At 41.5% G+C, this 19875-nt stretch overlaps 1 protein-coding gene across 3 annotated transcripts in view; it reads right to left on the minus strand.

The window, feature by feature from the left end:
- The window catches only part of REPS2 (RALBP1 associated Eps domain containing 2), a 202110-nt gene that overhangs the window by 7314 nt on the left and 174921 nt on the right, over positions 1-19875 (minus strand). For all 3 annotated transcript variants that reach the window (XM_057719142.1, XM_057719141.1, XM_057719140.1), the window contains 3 exons: positions 16524-16607; positions 14996-15141; positions 5942-6047 (listed from right to left, as the gene is read on the minus strand). In XM_057719142.1, coding sequence (XP_057575125.1) covers positions 5942-6047; positions 14996-15141; positions 16524-16607 — 336 coding nt within the window. The remainder of the gene's footprint in view (positions 1-5941; positions 6048-14995; positions 15142-16523; positions 16608-19875) is intronic.

Below are 19875 nucleotides of genomic sequence, written 5' to 3' on the forward strand. Positions count from 1 at the left end.
CAAATCTGGGGAGAAATATGGATATCTAAGCTCATGAAGCTCACAGGTCATCAAACAAACTCAACTTAAGAGTTCCTCTTTAAGACTCATTATAATAGACTTGTCAAAAATCAAAGACAAAGAGAAAAATCTTAAAAGCAGCAAGAGAAAAGAAGCTTGTAACTTAAAAGAGACCTCTCATAAGGCTATCAGTGAGTTTCTCAGCAGGCACCTTTGAGAGAGTGGAATGATAATCCAAAGTGCTAAAAGAAAAAAAAACTGCCAACCAAGAATACTCTATTCAGCAAAGTTATCCTTCAGAAATGAAGGAGAGATAAAGACTTTCCCAGACAAACAAAAGCTGAGGGAGTTTATCACCATTAGACCTGCCTTACAAGAAATGTAGAAAGGAGTTCTTCAAGCCAAATGAAAGGATACTGATTAGTAACATGAAAACATACAATATATTGGGGTAAAGGTAAGTATATAGTCAAATTCAGAATACTCTAATACTGTAATATGGTAGTGTGTTAACCACTTAAACCTAGTATAAAGGTTAAAGGAAAAGAGTATTAAAAATAACTATAGCTACAATAACTTGTTGATAATACAAAATATGAAAAGAAGTAAATTATGACATCAAAAACAAAAAGGGGGGAGTAAAAGGGTAGAGTTTTTATACACAAAGTTAAATTGTTATCCACATATAATAGACTATTATATCTACAAGAAGTTTTATGTAAGCCTCATGATAACAACAAAGCAAATACAAAAACCTACAGTAGATTCACAAAAGATAAAGAGAAGACGATCAAAGCACACCATTATGGAAAATCATCAATTCACAAAGGCAGTCAGAAAACAGTAACATGGTATTAGTGAATCCTTACCTATCAATGCTTACTTTAAATGTAAATGAATTAAATTCTCCAACCCAAAGGCACAGAGCAGCAGGATGGATTAAAAAAAAAAAAACAAGACCGAACTATATGCCACCTACAAGAGGCTCACTTCAGTTTTACAGTTGCACATAGTTAAAGAATGAAGGGATGAAAAAGCTATTCCATGCAAATAGATACCAAAAGAGAACAGGGGTAGCTATTCTTTTACCAGACAAAATAGACTTTAGGCCAAAAACTGTAACAAGAGACAAAGAATGTCATCATATAATGTTAAAGGGATTAATTCATAAAGAAAATATAACAATTGTAAATATATATGCAGCCAACATCGGAGCACCTAAATATATTAAGCAAATACTAAAAGATCTGAAGGAAGAAATAGACAACAATACAATAACAGTAGGGGACTTCAGTACCTCACTTTCAATAGTGGGTATATCATCCAGACAGAAAATCAACAAGGAAATGTTGGACTTGAACTATACTTTAGACCAAATGGACCTAACAGACATATACAGCACATTCCATCCACCAGAAGCAGAATACATATTCTTCTCAAGCACACATGAAATACTCAAGGATATATCATATGATAGGTTACAAGATAAGTCTTAGCAGATTTAAGAATATCAAAATCATACCAAGTACCTTTTCCAACTGCAAAGCTATTAAACTAGAAATCAGTAACAGGAGGAAAACTAGAAAATTCGGAAATATGTGGAAATTAAACAAAACATTTCTGAACAACCAATAAGTCAGAGAAGAAATCAAAAGGGAAATCAAAAAAATATCTTGAAACAAATAAAAACAGGAACACAACATTCTAAAAAAATGGCCAACAGCTATATGAAAATGTGCTCAACATCACTAATCATCAGGGAAATACAAATCAAAATCACAATGAGATATCACCTCACATCTGTTAGAATGGCTATCATCAAAATGATAAGAGATAAGTGTTGGCAAGGATATGGAGAAAACAGAATGCTTGTGCAATGTTGGCTGGAATGTAGATTGATCCAGCAACTATAGAAAAGAGTATGGAGCTTTCTCAAAATTAAAAAAAGAACCATCATATGATCTAGCAATCCCACTTCTGGGTATCCAAAGGAAATCAAATCAGGATCACAAAGGGATATGCACACTCCCACGTTCACTGCAGCATTATGTACAATAGCTAAGATATGGAAACAACTTAAGTTTCCATCTACAGAAGAATGGATAAGAAAGATGTGGTACATACATACAACAGAATATTATTCAGCCGTAAGAAAAAAGGAAATTCTGCCATCTGTGACATGGACCTTGTGCGCACTATGTTAAGTGAAGTAAGTCAGACAGAGAAAGGCAAATACCATATGATATCACTTATATGTGCAATCTAAAAAGGCCAAATTCATAGAAACAGAGTATAATGGTGGTTGCCATGGGCTGAGGGGAGGAGGGAGCAAGAAATGGGGATCTGGGGATCTAACGTACAACATGGTGACTGTAGTTAATAATACTGTATTATATACTTAAAAATTGCTAAGAAAGTAAATCTTAAATGTTCTCACCAGATAAAAGAAATGATAATTATGTGAGTGATAAAGAATGAAGCTGTGTCATTTGCAGCAAGATGGATGGACTTGGGGCATTATGCTGAGTGAAATAAGTCAGACAGAGAAAGACAAATACTGTATGATCTCACTTATATGTGGAATCTAAAAATAATTCAACAAACTAGTGAATATAACAAAAAGGAAGCAGACTCACAGATATAAAGAACAAACTAATGGTTACCAGTGGGGAGAGGAAAGGGGAAAGGGGCATTATAGGGGTAGGGGATGGAGAGGTACAAACTAATAGGTATAAAATAAGCTACAAGGATATAATGTGCAACACAGGGAATATAGCCAATATTTTATAATGACTATAAATAGAGTATAGCCTTTAAAAATCATGAATCACTGTATTGTATACCTATAACTTATATAACATTGTACAACTATATTTCAATAAAAAATAATAATAATGAGGGCAAGAGGACATTTTTAGAGGTGATGGGCAGTTTTATGACATAAATTGTGATGGATTCATGGATGTATAATTATCTCCAAACTCATCATGTTGCATACATTAAATATTGACAGCTTTACTGAGTTATGTACAATCATATCTCAATAAAGTGGTTTCAAAAAAACAAATGTATCATAGATCTAAATGTAAAAGTTATAAAGCCTTTAGAAGAAAACATAGGAGAATATCTTCATAATTTAGATGTAGGCAAAGTTTCCTTATACAGAAAGAAAGTTAATAACCATAACAGGAAAAAATGATAAATCAGACTTTATCAAAAATTAAAAACTTCTGTTTATGAAAAGGTACAGTTAAGAAAATTAATAGGCAAAGCAAAGACTGGAAGAAAATATTCATAAAATATATATCTTGACAAAGGACCAGTAACCAAGATAATATAAAAAGCATCTATCTACAACTCCACAAAAAAAGGCTGAAAATGATTTTTAAATGGCCAAATATTTGGAAAAGACACTTCATAAAATATATGAAAAGTAAATAATCACACAGAAAAGTGCTAAGCAGATGTAAAATAAAAACTACCTCACCACAGGACTAGCTAAAAATTAAAAGAATAACACCAAGTGTTGTTAGGATGGGGAACAACCAGAACTCTCACACAGCAGTGGTGGGAGTACTAAATGCTACAGCCACTCTGGGAAAAGCTCTAGCAGTTTCTATTAAAACTAATCACACACAATTACCATATAACCTAGTAATCCTAATCCTAGAAATTTACCCAAGAGAAATGAGAACATATTCCCACACAAAGACTTATCCAAGAATGCAGTTTTATTCAAAATCGCAAATTCTGAATAGAATCATCTCAGGTGTCCATTAATAGGAGAATTGATAACCAAATGGCAGCATATTCACTCAATAGAATACCACTCAGAAATAAAAAGGAACAGGTTACTGAGACAAACAACAATGAAAATGAATCTCAAAAACATTAATACTATGTGAAAGAAGCTTTCTACCAAAGTACATGTAAAAGAACACCATTTAAATAAAGTTACAGAATAGGCAACAGTATGGCATAAGAAGTTTAGGACAGTGGTTACCTCTATGCGAGTGGGGCACAAATTCACTGAGAAGGAACATGAGGAAGCTTTCCGGGGAGATGGTAATGTGCTGTATCTTGATAGAGGGTTGGGATCCGTAAGTATATGCATTTGTTAAAAAGTCAGCAAGTGTACACCCATTGTATGGAAATTTTACACCATGAGAAAAACTTGTAAAAATATTGAACTCTAGTTAATGATGTGCATGTTAAAATATTTTGGGGACACATACCGATGTCTACAATTTACTTGAAAACAAGTTAAAAATAAGATGGACTGAAGGATAGATAAGAGGGATAGAAAAACAGACAGATATGTGATAAAACACGTATAGTGAGATGAGAACGGGAGAACCAAAACGGTGGCTATGAAAGCATTTACTGTACAATTCTTTCAACTTTCTTGTATGCTTGAAAATGTTCATAATAAAATATTAGGGGGAGTTCCCTGGTTGCCTAGTGGTTAGGACTCGGTGCTTTCACTGCCATGGCCTGGGTTCAATCCCAGGTCGGGGGAACCGAGATCTCACAAGCCATGCAGTGCAGCCAAAAAAAAGGAAAAAATTAGGGTGGAGGGGTAGTTTACGAAAGAGAAAATAAGAAAGGAAGAGACAGCAGAGACTGCTAAAGAGGAATCACCAGTGAAGTAGAAGGACAATAAGGAAAGTATGATATCCCCCAAACCAGTTAGAAAAGACATTTCAGAGGAAGGAATGGTCAGTGGCATAGATTTTTCTGAAAATCCAAATAATATTAAAACAGGCCCATTGAATTTGGCTGGAAGATGGGTGTGAGTGGAGGAGAGTGAAAGCCACCGTGAAGTGGAGGGAGAGAAAACTGTTGGTGAGGAAGCAGAGACGGTAAATGAAAACAACTCTTAAGAAACTTGGCTGTGAAGGAGACCAGAGAGACGGAGTAGCAGCTGAAGGAGGATGTGGCATCAACACACTGGACAACACTAGAGCATGTTTATGTGTGGGTGGCAATGATCCAGCAGAGAATCAGGGGATGTCCCAGGTGCTCTGAAAAGACACGTTTAACTCCTAATCCCCAGTACCTGTAAATGTGACCTTATATGGAAATACGGTCTTTGCAGATATAATCTAGTTAAAAATGAGATTGTGCTAGATTAGGGTGGGCCCTAACCCAGTGACTGGTATCTTATAAGAAGAGAGCACGATAAAAAGAGGAATTTGGACATAGTCACAGAGAAACACAGTGAAAATACCACGTGACAGTGGAGACAGAAATTGGAGTGATGCATCTACCAGCCAAGGAATGCCAAGGACTGCCAGCCACCACCAGAAACTGGGAAGAAGAAAGGAAGAATTCCCCCCAGAGCCTTCAGAGATAGCATAGCTCTGATGACACTGTGATTCAGACTTCTAGCCTCCAGAGCTGGGCGAGAATAAGTTGCTGTTATTTTAAGCCACCAAGTTTGTAGCACTTTGTTAGGGCAGCCCTGGGGAACTAACACAGGGAAGATTAGTGGGGAAGAGAAACAGGCGATAAGGACAGGGGTGATGTCCTTGAGAAGGTGATATGGAACCACTTCCAAGATATCAGGGGAGGGGTTAGCCTTCAAGAGGATCAGGGCCACCCTCTTTCATTCATGGAGGATCTAAACAAAGTAGGGGTTTACCCAGAAGCTTTGGACAATAAAGAATGCTTCAAAGAGCCTTTGTAAACACTTCTCTGTCTTTTTAACTAGCAAACAATACGCAGCCTGCATATTAAAGTTATGAGTCTTCCTCTAAGCATACAAGAACCAACCCATGAAACTTAAATACAGCAACTCTCTGCCTTCCAAAAGGAGTTTGAGAACAAAGAGTAAGTCTTACCAACGGGAATGGAACCAGATGCTCAGCCAGTGTTTGTCAAAACAAAACTCAACAACCAGACGCAAAGCCTGGTAATCCAAAGTCAGGAAGCTCCTTACCTTGAGCTGCTGCTGGAGTTCACTGTTCAACCGGGCCAGCACTGCATTTGCCTCTTTATTTTTGCGGATAGCAGTTTGAATAGCCTTCTTCTGTTTGGAAGACTGTCTACAAAAAAGTACAAACAGTTCAGTGAAATAGAATTTGGAGGTCCGGATCCTTGTGGGTCAGAACTGTCTGATTCATGGGACGTGCGTGCTAAACTAACAAGGGGCTAACGTCACAGGGCTCCAAAAATAAAATCATATATTCACACAGGCAGGCAGGCAGGCAGGCACACACCAAAGGAAACAAATCTGTCGGGATGAATTATTTACACCTGAAGTACTTTCCATTTTATACCTTCAAGAAAAGCTGTGAATAGGGCCTTTTCAAACACTTTTCGTTCCATTTATCCAAAGACATTTTAATAAGTATTTCTTCCTGACAAACAACATTAACTGGAATGCCCTTTTTATGCAACCATTAATGGCGTTTAAAAGACCTGCGGGTGGCCCCAAGGACAAGTCTGAGGAAAAAATTAGAAGAGCATTCCCTTTAGCAAGAATCTACATCAACTCAGCCTGCCTGCATGCCTCTCTTTTATTTATTATTAGGCATGAATGCCTGAGAGTGTCTGCGTGTGAGAGCATGTGTGCACGTGCATACACCAATATACATCTGTGGCACTTGAGAAAAACACACAAATGGTTTAACACCAGTCTTCCCAAGTGAAGTCAACAGTAAACTCACAGCACAAGTATAACTAAGGCCACTACATGTCCCACCCAGCCCATTACAGCCTCTGCTTACAGTGCCTGTCTGGCCCTAATTTTTCATAGCACCCTCTTTCCCCCTCAAAACTGTCAATGTGGTTGCAGAACCTACAACCTTATATCCCGCAGCAAGAAATGCTGAATGCTCAGAGCAAAAGGGTAATCTAAGTTCCCCTAGAAAAGCAAACATATTTGTAACCACTGGGAGATGGGTTCTAGGCCAGAGAGACTGAACTAGAATGCACTGTGACCACTGCAGAGATCTGGTGACCATTCACTGAGAGTATACACTACGCTAGCCACTCTGTCCACCTGTAGAAGGCATACTCCTTCCCCAACAAGTTTAAAGATTAGCTTTTTCCCCCATAAACAGGCAGGGAAGGGGCTTCGAAATCTATTTTTTTAAAGATATAGATTGGATTTCTGGTTTCAGGACAAGACGGAGTAGACACAATTCTCTCTATTACTCCCACTAAATACAGTTAAAACCCTGGACATAATATATAGAATAATATAACTCTGCAAAGTTGAGTGAAGAAGGCAAACCAGCTAGGGAACTCGGTACCCAGGGAAACAATAGCCATGAATTCCCTGGGTTTTCTTTTTCACTTCTTGTATCCCAGAAATGCCAATGAGAGCAGACAATTAAAAGCTTCCCCAAAATTCTGCTCTCTCTAGCTAAAGGACTTGGAAAGGGGCAGCCTAGCAAGACAGAAATTAGACACAATATCCCTCCCGAATACAGATGTAAAATCTTTAATAAAATGTTAGCAAATAGAATTCAGCAATATAAAAAAGAATTATATATCATGATCAAGAGCAGTTTATTCCAGGGATGCAAGGCTCATTCAATATTCAAAAAACAATATAATTCACCATCTTAACAGGTGAAAGAAAAAAATCACATGATCATATCAACTGATGTAGAAAAAGCACCCGATAAAACTCAGTAGCAATTTATGATAAAAAAAAAAAACTCTCAGAAAACTATTAAGAGGTGAACTTCCTCAACTTGATAATTATAGCTAACATCAAACTTAATGAAAAACTGAATGGTTCCCCCCTAAGCTTAGGAACAAGGCAAGAATTTGTACTCTCATCACTATTTTCAACATAGTGCTGGAAGTCCTAGCCAGTCCAATAATATAAGAAAAGGAAACAAAAGCTACACATGTTGAAAAGAAAGAAATGAAATGTCCCTGTTTGCAGATGACACGACAGTTCATGTAGAAAATTCCAAGGAATCTATAAAAAAAACTCCTAGAGCTAACAAGTGATTTCAGTAAGGATAGAAGTGAGTTTGCAAGATAGAAAATTAACTTACAAAAATCAATAGTATTTTGATACACTAACAATGAACACTGGAAATCAAAATCAAAGATACAATTTCATTTATAAAGTCTCAAACTGAAATTCTTAGATATATCACAACATATACAAAATTTACAGGCTGAAAACTACACAATGGTGATGAAAAAAATAACACAGGATCTAAATAAATGGAGAAATATATGTCCATGGATTGGAAAACTCAACATAGTAAAGATGTCAACTCTCCCCAGAATGACATAAAAGTTTAACGTAATTCCTATAGAAAACCCAGCAAGATTTTTGTAGCTCAAGACAAAATTACTCTAAAATTAAATGGAAAGTCAAAGGAATTAGAATAGCTAAACACTTTTGAAAAATAATAAGTGGGAAAAACAGAAGACTTATTATATAACTATAGTATCAAGTGATGAAGTAATGAAGATAGTAATCAAGACTGTGGTATTGGCAGAGGGAAAGACACATAGATCAATGGAACAGAATAAAGAACCCAGAAATAGACTCACTGGTACAGCCAACTTATTTTTGACAGACATGCAAAACTAAGTCAATGGAGAAAGAACAGCCTTTTCAATGAAAGTGCTGAAGCAATTTGATATCCACAGGCCAAAAACATGAATCTTGACCCAAATCTCACATCTTATATAGAAATTAACACAAAATGGATCACCAACTTAAATGTAAAGTATAAAATTATAACACTTTTAAAAGAAATGTAAGAGAAAATCTTCAGGACCTAGAGCTTGGTGAAGAGATTTTAGATGTGACAAGAAAAGCACAATCCATACAAGGAAAAGAAATGAGTAAGCTGGACTTCATTAAAATTGTTAAACTTTTGCTCTGCATAAGGCTCTGAAGAGGATGAAAAGACAAGCCACAGACTGAGAGAAAACATTTGCAAACCACAGATCTAACAACTGATGTGTATTTAGAATATATAAAGAACTGTCAAAACTCAACATTAAAAAACAATTCAGGGGACTTCCCTGGTGGTCCACTGGCTAAGACTCTGCGCTCCCAATGCAGGGGGCAAGGGTTCGATCCCTGGTCAGGGAACTAGATCCCGCATGCCACAACCTAAAGATCCCACATGTCGCAACCAAAGACCCCACATGCCACAACTGAAGATCCTGCATACAGCAACAAAGATCCCGCATGCCACAACTAACACTCAGTGCAGCCAAATAAATAAATAAATAATTTTAAAAAAAACAATTCAATTAGAAAATGGACAAAGGAGAGGAAGAGATGTCACCAAAGAGGACACATGATGGCAAATACACACATGGAAAGATGTTTTAGCTATTAGGGAAATGCAAATTAATACCACAGTGGAATAGCACTACACGGCTATTAGAACAGCTAAATTAAAAAAATAGTGAGAATACCAAATGCTGGTGAGGATTTGGAGACTCTGAATCTCATACACTGCTGGTGGGAAGATAAAATGGTACAGCTATTTTGGAAAACAATTTGGTGGTTTCTTTAAAACTAAATATACACTTAGCACACAACCCAACAATCACACTCCTGAACATTTATCTCAGAGAAATGAAAACTTATGTATATACAAGAACAGATGCTCACAGCAGCTTCATTTGTAATACTCGACAACTAGACACAAACAAAATGTCTCTCAATAGGTGAATGGCTAAACAGACTGTGGTACAGCCATAGCATAGAATACTGCTTCACAGTATTGATTTACACAACAACTTGGATAGATGTCAAGGGCATTATGCCAAGTGAAAACAAGCCAAACTCAAAAGGTCACATACTGTGTGATTCTATGTACATAACATTTGGGAAATGACAAAGTTACAGAGATGGGAAACTGATTAGTAGTTACCACGGGTAAGGATGGAGAAAAGGATGGGGTAGGGGTGACTCCTGTATATTGATTACAGTGGTAGTTATAAGACATACACATGTGATAAAATGGCATAGAACTATATATATATATACACACACACTCCCAATGTCAATTTCCTGGTTTTGATATTATACTATAGTTAGGTAAAATGTAATCATTGAGAGAAACTAGGTGAAAGATACACAGGACTTCTTTGCACTATTTTTGAATTTTCTATGAATCTATAATTATTAGAAAATAAAAGATTTTATGAAAACGTGTTGATCAGAACTGGATGCCCCTACTTAAACAACTACCAGGCTAAGTGTGCCAGCTTATATCAGTTTCCCCTTCTCTGGGAACTGTCTCCATCCCCTTCCCCCTCCTCCTCAGGGATGGGCCCCAGGCAGACAGTCCTATTTGTCTTATGAAACACTCAGCTCTGTTTTCACACTTGAACAGATGCTGGACTGTGCTAAGCTGACCAGATTCTCTCTCCCAGGGATGTGGGTCCCAGTTAAGAGTTTGGTTTAGCCTGGGCCTTCCACAGTGAGAATGTAATATCTGGAGCTGAAAGTGGTTGAGAAGTCTTCACAGATAAAAATGACAAAAAAGAGAGAAGAATCAGAAGGAGAGCCACACACAGTCCTCTCCCCCAATCCATGCTTGCCCCTGGTTTCCATGAGTCACCCCTGTATTCTTATAATAAGGAACATGGTTTTGCTAGCTCAAATTGCTCTTTATGTTTTGCAACCAAATAAGCCCTAAATAACGCAAAGACAGGATCTGGCCCCCAAAACCTCTCAAGGGTTCAGCAAACACATCGAACTTGCCTCACCTTTTAAGACTTGCCTCTAGAGTTTGTCTCTCCGGGTTCTCCTTTGTTACTCACTGTTCCAGGCTGGGCTCTTACTGGCCTGATTTCCATGGAGGAAGATAAGGAAGTAACAGTGAGGTGTTTATTTTGCTGACTGCTGTTGTGCGTCAGGAGATCTCTCAGTTTGGAACTGCACACTGTGAGACTCATCCACTGAAGGTTCTGTGGCAGACTGTCCTCCAATCCTATTCTCGTGCCTTCCTGTTTTCGGTAGCATCTCCTCCTCAGTTTGAGCTAGGCACACGGCCATGCAACTAGAAACTACATTTTTGTGTCTCCCTTGCAAGTAGGTAAGGCCATAGGACTAAGTCTGGGTGAAAGGGATCTGAGAGAAGTGATGTATGCCACTTCTGAGTCATGCCCTAAAAAGTAATCTGTTTTCTCTCCATTTGTTCCTTCCCCCTTCCTGGGACCCAGAACATGAACATGTTAGAGGTGAGCCATCTCCAACCCTATGCAGAAAGGAAACCCTCACAGGGATCTAAAACAAGACAACAGAAGGTACCTGGGGTTCTGGACAAGTACACTTCTGGACCACTCACCAACTCAGACTTTTACATAAGAAAAGTCAATTTCTATATTATCTCCAAGTTATTTCTATGTTATTTCCTGGTTTTTGTTCAGGCAGTTGAACCAATGTTTGAAGGAATATAAACTGAGGTATCTTGATTTCTCCCACGGAATTCTGAGTACAGCTTCTAAAGAAGTGAGTTTATATTGCCTTTTCTCTTCTTGGAAATGGTAGGTTTTCATTAGAGATGCCAATCATCAACACTACAGATATTCCAGTGTTGCCAAACATGAGGAGGGAAGGGAAACAGAATCCCAACCACACTGAGAACGTCATGCAGGCAAGCAGACGCTGCCACGCAAGCTCCTTGGAATGTCCTGGGGCAGCCCAGGACACCTCCTGGGGTTCCGGAGAAAAGCAATGGCCACAGAGGCTGGCACAGGTTCAATCACAGTACTACCACACAACATCCTTTAGTTCTAAACTGTTCAAACAATTTTATTTTCCCAAAATCCATCTTTAGCAGATACATAAGATATGGGGAAAAAAACAATCAAGCCAGATTATTTCTAAGAAAAACCCACTTCTGTCCTTATGGGCAGCTCATTAATGATGACACAATCTGAGAGCTGTTTATTACTTATAACCTGGACTCAGCAGCTCACTTGGAGAGAATATTTTATTAGTTCCTCTCCCAAAAATGGAATAGACAATGATGATATCTGACGCAGAACTTGTTTCTTATTAATAGGTCAGTTCTAATGTTAATTTCCCCAAAGGCTGATGACCATTTTGCAACTTGATTTGTGACTTTTTTTCTCAATTTTCCCAAAGATGGTATATAGTAACAACCACTCTAAATGCCTTGGAGAGAAATTAACTTACTATATACAATGGATGTCTAAGAACATCAGAGCTGAATTCTCTCCCAGAGCCCTAGTTGAGAAAGGGCTACACAGACTGACCATCATGTGTCTGGCTGTCCTCTCTCTGGCTCTTACAAAATTATGAATGCTAAGTTGCTCCTTATCACTCCAAAATAAACTGGTCTGGGACCGGACATGAGTGTTATACAGTCACCTGACCCCGAAGCTTGCTTAGCTCCCTGCCATGTATAGCACTATTTGCATTGCTGGTGGGTGCTAGCCTCTCTCAGCCTGACCCCTTGTGCTCACCTAACTAGTGAAAGAGTCATGGTGAGGGGCAGTGACTGAACAGGCAGATAAAAGAAAATATCTCCTTTCAACAAATGCTGCTGGGACAACTGGGACTCCATATGCAAAAGAATGAAGCTGGACCCCTTCATACTATACACAAAAATGAATTCAAAATAGACCACAGGGCTCAATGTAAGCACCAAAACTATAAAGCTTTTACATGTGAACAGAGGAACAAATCGTCATGAACTTGATTTGGGCAATGGTTTCTTAGATATGACACCAAAAGCACAAGTGAGAAAAGAAAAAAATTAGATAAATCAGACTTGATCAAACTTAAAAATACTGCGCTGCAAACAGCACCATCAAAAAAGTGAAAAGACAACACACAGAATAGGAGAAAATATGTGCAAAGCATATATCTGACAAGGGACTTGTATCCAGAGTTTAGAAAGAACTCATAACTCAAAAATAGAAAGATAAATAATCCAAGTAAAAATGGGCAAAAAAATGTGAGTAGACATTTCTCCAAAGAAGTTACACACATGGCTCATAAGCACATGAAAAGATGCTCAACATCACTATTCATTAAGGAAATAAAAATCAAAACCACAATGAGATACCACTTCACACCCACTAAGACAGCTATGATAAAAACCCTAAAAATCAAATAACAAGTGTTGGTAAGGAAGAGGAAAATTTGGAACCTTCATACTTGACTGGCAGGATTGTAAAATGCTACAATCACTGTGGAAAACAGTTTGGCAGGTCCTTAAGCTGTTAAACGTAGAGTTACCATGTGACCCAGCAATTCCACTCCTAGGTATGAATACTCAAGACAAATAAAAACCTAAGTTCACACAAAACTTTGCACACAAATATTCACAGCATCATTATTCTTATTAGCTGAGAAGTGGCAACAACCCACACGCCCAGAGCTGCTGCATGGATGAGGAAAATGCGGTCCATCCACACAGTGGAACGTTACTCAGCAACTTAAAACATTCAGTTCTGACGTTGCACAACGTGGAGGAAACTTAAAAACATGATGCTAAGTGAAAGAAGCCAGTCACAAAAGACCATATGTTGTATGATTCCATTTAAGTGAAATGGCCAGAGTGGGCAAATTTATAATGACAGAAAGTAGACGGTGGCTGCCTGGGGTGTGGGGGAGGGGAGAGTGGAAAGTGACTGCTCATGGGCATGGAATCTCTTTTTGGGGTGATGAAAATGTTCTAAAATTAAACTGTTATGCTGACTGCACAACTCCATCAATATACTAAAAACCACTGAAGTGTACACTTAAAAGACTGAATTGTATGCTCTGTGAGATGTATCTAAACAAAGTTTTTCTAAAAAAGACGAAGAAAAGAGAAAGATCTCTGCATGAACTCCACCAGTGGCCCTGCCATCCACTTTGGAGGATGTTGTAGCCACCACTGAGTGACTAGCATTGATGTGAAGTGCAGATTACAGTGGAAAGCTGGCAAGAACATGGAAGAAAGTTTAACTGTCTATGTCTCTGATGGAGATCCATCCTCTAGGCTGGGAGGTGGCTGGAAGATGGCCAAAGCTCTCAGTGACCATTAAGGACAAAATATACTTCCTTTATGTACTAATACCACCAGGAAACTGTCCATCTGGTAAAACACAAAGCAAAAGCCATCACCTGAAGAAGAGTGCTGCAGAGATTCAGAATGGGGATTGGCTTCAAAGGCAAGCTGCACCCACAGAACCTGTTGCTTTTCTCCCCGTAACAGTGTAAGCAGAAGAAACTCCACAGTAGCCCCTGAGACCTGCAAGGTCCCTGGAGCGGTGTCATGACGTATCCCAAGCATCTGTGTGAGTGTCTAGTCAGGCTCCCTTGAAGCCATGCGCAGCACCAGGTTTCTGCCCTGGACACCTCACTCAATTTCACCGAGGCAACTGATGGCTCTTCTTAAAGCCAAAGCCTTCTGGAGAAGGATGGTTTGTCCAGGCGATAGTTTTCTTGGTCCCTGGCCATGTCCACAGGTGTCTCCACCCTCCATCCAGCTGATCATATAGATATCTTAGTAGCTCTGCATGTGACCATTCTGTGCTGAGATGCTCAACAACAGAATCTCTTCATGGGGATGGAAAGGAATCACACACCACATCTACTCAATGTCGGGTCTGAGGGTCTTGAAGCTGGCCACATGTACCAGGGGGACATGAGATAAGACAGGCAAAGAGGGAAAGTGCCGTTTATACTGCTGTCTTCTTCCCAGGAAAACATAGGCCAGAGCAAGGAAGAGGGGTGGGAAAGAAAGGAAGAGGAGGGAGGAGGGGAAGGAAATCAAATCAACCCCAAACACACCCCAGCCTGGGACTTGCTCACCCCTTGGGTCAAGTTAAGTCCTATCACTTAGAACGCCTCTTTCTACGTGACTGGGAGACTGTAATCCCATCATAGAAATGAGTGAAGTAAGACTATAGCCATTAAAATCATACCTGTCCACAGGGGATGAGTGTAAACGAAGTTTACATTTACATATGTATATGCAGATTTAAAATGAAGTTTCCAACCTTGCGCTCATTTATCCATTCTACTTACTTTTGGACTGCTGGATGGGGTTTCACAGTTGCTACAGAAGCTGGCCCGCCTGCAGTGGTAGAAGGCTCTTGATTTTCTGTAGCTTGATTTTCAGGTCGGAATTTCCTACGGATGGGCTTTGATGGGGGCTGAGAATACGGTATGTCCTGTGGATTTTAAAAAAAAAAAGTTAAATACTTAATTGCCACCCATCGTGTCAGTGCAACCATGTTCCTCTCGGCCTGTCCTCAAGGTCAGTCGTGTGCTCTATTCAGACTCCACACCCGAGGACACGTGGCTGATTCATGGCTTGGTGAAACCTGGAGGGACCCAGGCATCAGATTCCAGGGGCCTCTCCTTCTTTCTTTTGCTTTTCTTTTCATGCTTGCAACCTATTACCTCTTTTGTCACCTTGAAGGACAGAGGACTCAGATGCCCTCTCTCCCTCCCCTCCTTTTTTTTTTTTTAAATTTATTTTTGGCTGTGTTGGGTCTTCATTGCTGAGCACGGGCTTTCTCTAGTTGCGGCAAGCGGGGGCTACTCTTTGTTGCGGTGCACGGGCTTCTCATTATGGTGGCTTCTCTTGTTGCAGAGCACGGGCTCTAGGCACGTGGGCTTCAGTAGCTGTGATGTGCAGGCTCAATAGTTGTGGCTCAGGGGGCTCTAGAGTACAGGCTCAGTAGTTGTGGCACGTGGGCTTAGTCGCTCCACGGCATGTGGGATCTTCCCAGACCCGTGTCCCCTGCACTGGCAGGTGGATTCTTAACCACTGTGCCACCAGGGAAGTTCCCCTCCTTTCCTTTTTAAATGCTGTGTGCATCTCACACCACAAGCCCTTTCCTTATTGAAGAGAAAATTCACTCTTGCCTCACTTTGGGGCTTTTGGGACTATGTTCTAAGTTTTAAAGTTTGTAGAGGTCTTTGTCACATGCTCATCATTCTCCTACCCCCAGCTCCTACGTCAAGCCAGGCTGACAAGCCACTGTCTTCTGAAAGGAGGCAGCTGGCCTGCTTCCTTGGAGGCCCTGTCTCACCTGTGCTCCCAGGCCCAGGCCCACACTCTGTGATGGGAGAAGGACCTGAGAAAATGGGGAAGGAGAGGGGAGGGGGAGAAGATGAATGGCAAGCATGGTGAGTGAGTAAGCCAATGCCCTGGGACCTGGTGACATGGGTGGGCAAGGAGAGACTGTGGCACAAAGACTAGGAAGGGGAGCCCCCAGGGCACTCCTCAAGGCTTAGCAGGGTGCTGGGCTCTGCTAAGGGCATCTGGCCCTCCCCACTGCACCTCTTGGTCTTGCCATAAGCAAGGCTGCCATATTTAGCTGGGAGGTTGAAGAGGGAAGTACAAACTGTCAGAGACGTCAAGGTGGAGCCCAGGAATCATCAGGACCCTAATCGTCACAAAGAACCCAGATTCTAGGAAATCTGGATCATAAACATTCATGTCAGGGCGTGAAAACTTTAAAACGGTGTATCTGCTAACAGAGGCAAGCAGCCCGGAGAAGGGGTCAACAAGGCCATCACAGTAACACCCTCACGCCAGCCTTACCTTCTTTGTTGGACTACTTTCCGCAGCTTGGGAGGGGGCTCTGCTCAGCTGGGGATGTAACTCGGCTTCAGACGTTTGTTCAGACTGTAGCAAAAGATCACAGGGAGGAAACAAATGCAAAAACATAACCACCTAAATATGTAATGAAGAGGGCTTAGGAAAATAGTTACTAAGGGGAAACAGCCAAGGACGGTCAGGTCTGCGGATCCTTGAGAAAACCTTCTGTAGACCCTGCTATCCCCTCCCATCCCCACTCCCAGCATTGCTCAATCTTAGGAAAAGGAGTCATGGGAATGTCTCCTATAACTGGATGCATGTAGTGCTAAAAACTAATGCTTTGAAAGTATAAACTAAAAATAATAAGGCTTATCAGAAAAATAAGGTGGGGAAAGAAGTTAAAATTTCAACCTGAGCACTAACAAAACCATTATACTAAAAATCACTGCCAGTTTTTTAAATATTAAATTTCTGATAAAGGAACACTCTAGTAGATATGACTCTTTACCTTAAAAAAAGGTGAGGGGGTAAGTGTGATGGAAGGAGTAAACAGAGGGATTCTGGCTGCGTGGTACGGACTCCATGAGTAGAAGCACAAAGACCAGGGAGGAATGTCCGCAAAGGCCTACGAGATAGCGGGACCACACAGCCCAGCGGCAGAGCCCAGGAAGCGGGGGCAGCTCGCGCAGCTTCCTATCTCCCGGGCTTGCTACATTTAGCGCTGGTAGAGTCCTTGGCTTTCAGCCACTATTAGCCAGTGATGCAAAACGTTAACATGTGAACCAACGTGACCTCCACATTATCGGTCCTCTGTTGACCCACAAACTAATCTGCATCACAGAAACACACACTGCAGCACACAACCTACTACGGCCTGAGCGCACCCGCTTCATTGCTAACCCAGCCCTCTCCAAGCTCTTGCGGGGGCTGGCTTCTTCCTTCCTCTGACCCTACTCCTCCCTGCCCGTTCCAGCTGCCTCTAGTCTTCAGAGACCAGCAGCCCAGCTCAGCACGCTTGGCTACGTTTGTAAAGCTCCTGTCCCTGGCATCTGACAAGCTGCAGTCCGCTTGGAATCATTCTCTCTTCCTGTTCTGGCTCCTCTTATCCCTCACATGTGCAGTTTTTCAAGGTTCTGTTTTGGGTTCTCCTGCTCCATTTTTCCCTCCCTGTCCACTCTTTCCCAGAGTAGGCCTGTCTGCTCCTGCACTTCCACTGCCCGTGCTGGAATCCGTGGTGCCCAACCAACACCCTGCCTCTTCAAAACCCACACTGCAAGCACTCAACATGCCTGATTCCTAACTCCAAGTTTTTCTTACAGCCTTCTCCTTTCCATCAAGGTAACTGTACTATTGTTGTTATTAATACATGTGTACTATGAACCACTGAACACTTGCTATGTGTCACACGTTACTCTGGGTGTTTTTGCACAGATTATTGCATTTCATCATCACAGTCCTAGGGAAATAGGGACGAAACTGAGGATCCAGAAGGTAAGGAACTCACCTAAGATCACACAAATAGCAGAATCTGAACCCAGGCCCTATAGAGGCCTATGCTATACAGCCTCCAGCACTCTTGGGCCTGAGTGTTACTCACTTATGAAATATTTGTCCAACAGCCAAGACAGGCAGGCCCTGTATTCACACCGGTATTCAAGGGTGAACAAGCCCCAGACCTTGCAGTCTAGCAGGAGAGGCAGAGAAATGAGCGGGCAAACAGGCTTCAGGGGAATAAGGACTACAGAGAGGAGCAGCCGGCCTTGCAGGTCACCAAGACTCAGGCAAAAGTGACATCCCGGCTGTGAGCTGGGTGACAGGCAGGATGCAGCCAACTAGAGGGGACCTGCACAGGGGTGGCGAGAAAGGAGGCTCAGGGGGCCTCCCTGGCTCCGACACCCAGGATAGCAGGCTGGGGTACCCCAAGAGCACTGAGGCCACACCCCGTGACAGGAACTGCAGGAGAAGCAGGTGGGAAGGGGAGCCCACTTCAGGACACACTGAGTTTGAAGCACCCGGGAAGCATCCAAGCAAAATCGGTCAAGAGCCATTCACTGTGAGGTTCGCCCACCTTCCCGGGGGTTTGCACAGATGGCGTCACGCTCCAAGATGCAAGAGCCCAATGTCAGCTTTCTGAACGGCTGAGCGAGGGCCCGACATCCCAAAGTGAAGGGCTGCCCGTGACGCATGCTGAAGAACAGGACCTGGAGCTGAGGCCCAGGCTTGCCTTCCACCGCCAACCCACGGCCTGCCTCTCCGCAGGGCCCACAGGTGTGCGCCCATGTGGCCCAGGGGCCCGACAAAGAGGAGAGCAGTGACGGACCAGTCACCCGCCTTTCAGTTGGTCAGTTCCCCTCCATATCATCAGGCAGGCAGAGAGCAGTGTCTGTCCTAACACCCCCTTTCCTGGGGAGATGAGTGGAGTCTCCTTCTTGTAGAAATATTGAGAGAAATGATAAATTTCTTCCTCTTTTCAACAACGAGGCTTCTGAGCGCAGCTAAAGTAGTAGACTGTCTTTATCACTGCCCCCCTTTTCTCATAAACATCTCTGAAAACACCAACAACAACAGGGTGCGGGTTGGGAAGGATGAGGAACAGTTGGGAGGTAGACCTGAAAGCCGTTTTCCATTTTAAAATTTCCCTTCCTGAAATTTTATCCATGGGCCTGGGTTTGTTAGCTCTATGACTAATAACAAACAACTCCTCAGTGTTAAGTCAGGCTGATCTAACCATCAGTCTCCTTAGGAGGAAACTCGGGACCTGCCCACCCCTTTCTACTGATCCATGACCAATTCTAAACGGGTCCATCTATTAACATTCAAAAGAGCAAATCTCGCGAGGGGCCTAGAACACAAGCATCAGAAAGGCAGGGCCTCACCCCAGCCAGAACTTATCCCAGGAAAAGAGATGGGAAAAGAAAACTAACTTTGTGGTTAAAAAAAATTAAATTAAAAAAAACCAAAGATGAGACTTAGACATGCCAAAGCCCCTCTTCCCAATAAACTATTTCACTTCCCTTCATGAAAACAGTATGAGGCTTACATGGGACTTAGCAGCTGGCAAGCAGAACAAACTGGGAGATATCACTGCTAGCTCTTCACACTTTTCTAAGTTAACAATTTTGGGAGAATGAAAACAGGGGGGCCTCAGTGGCTCCCTTTCTTCTCTGTGTGTCAGAGAAATGGGGGAACAACTCTGCTATCAATACGGACAATATGTCCTTGTCCAAAAGTTCTGGTTGTCTGAGCAAAATTCAACACCTGAACCTTGTGGAAAAAATAAATATGTGGATTACAATTAATACTGAAATATCACTCCTTCCCTCATGGCTCCATGTGTAACAACACAGACCTAGCC

The sequence above is a fragment of the Hippopotamus amphibius genome, chromosome X (assembly GCF_030028045.1).
Source record: "Hippopotamus amphibius kiboko isolate mHipAmp2 chromosome X, mHipAmp2.hap2, whole genome shotgun sequence".
NCBI classification, from domain to species: Eukaryota; Metazoa; Chordata; class Mammalia; order Artiodactyla; family Hippopotamidae; genus Hippopotamus; species Hippopotamus amphibius.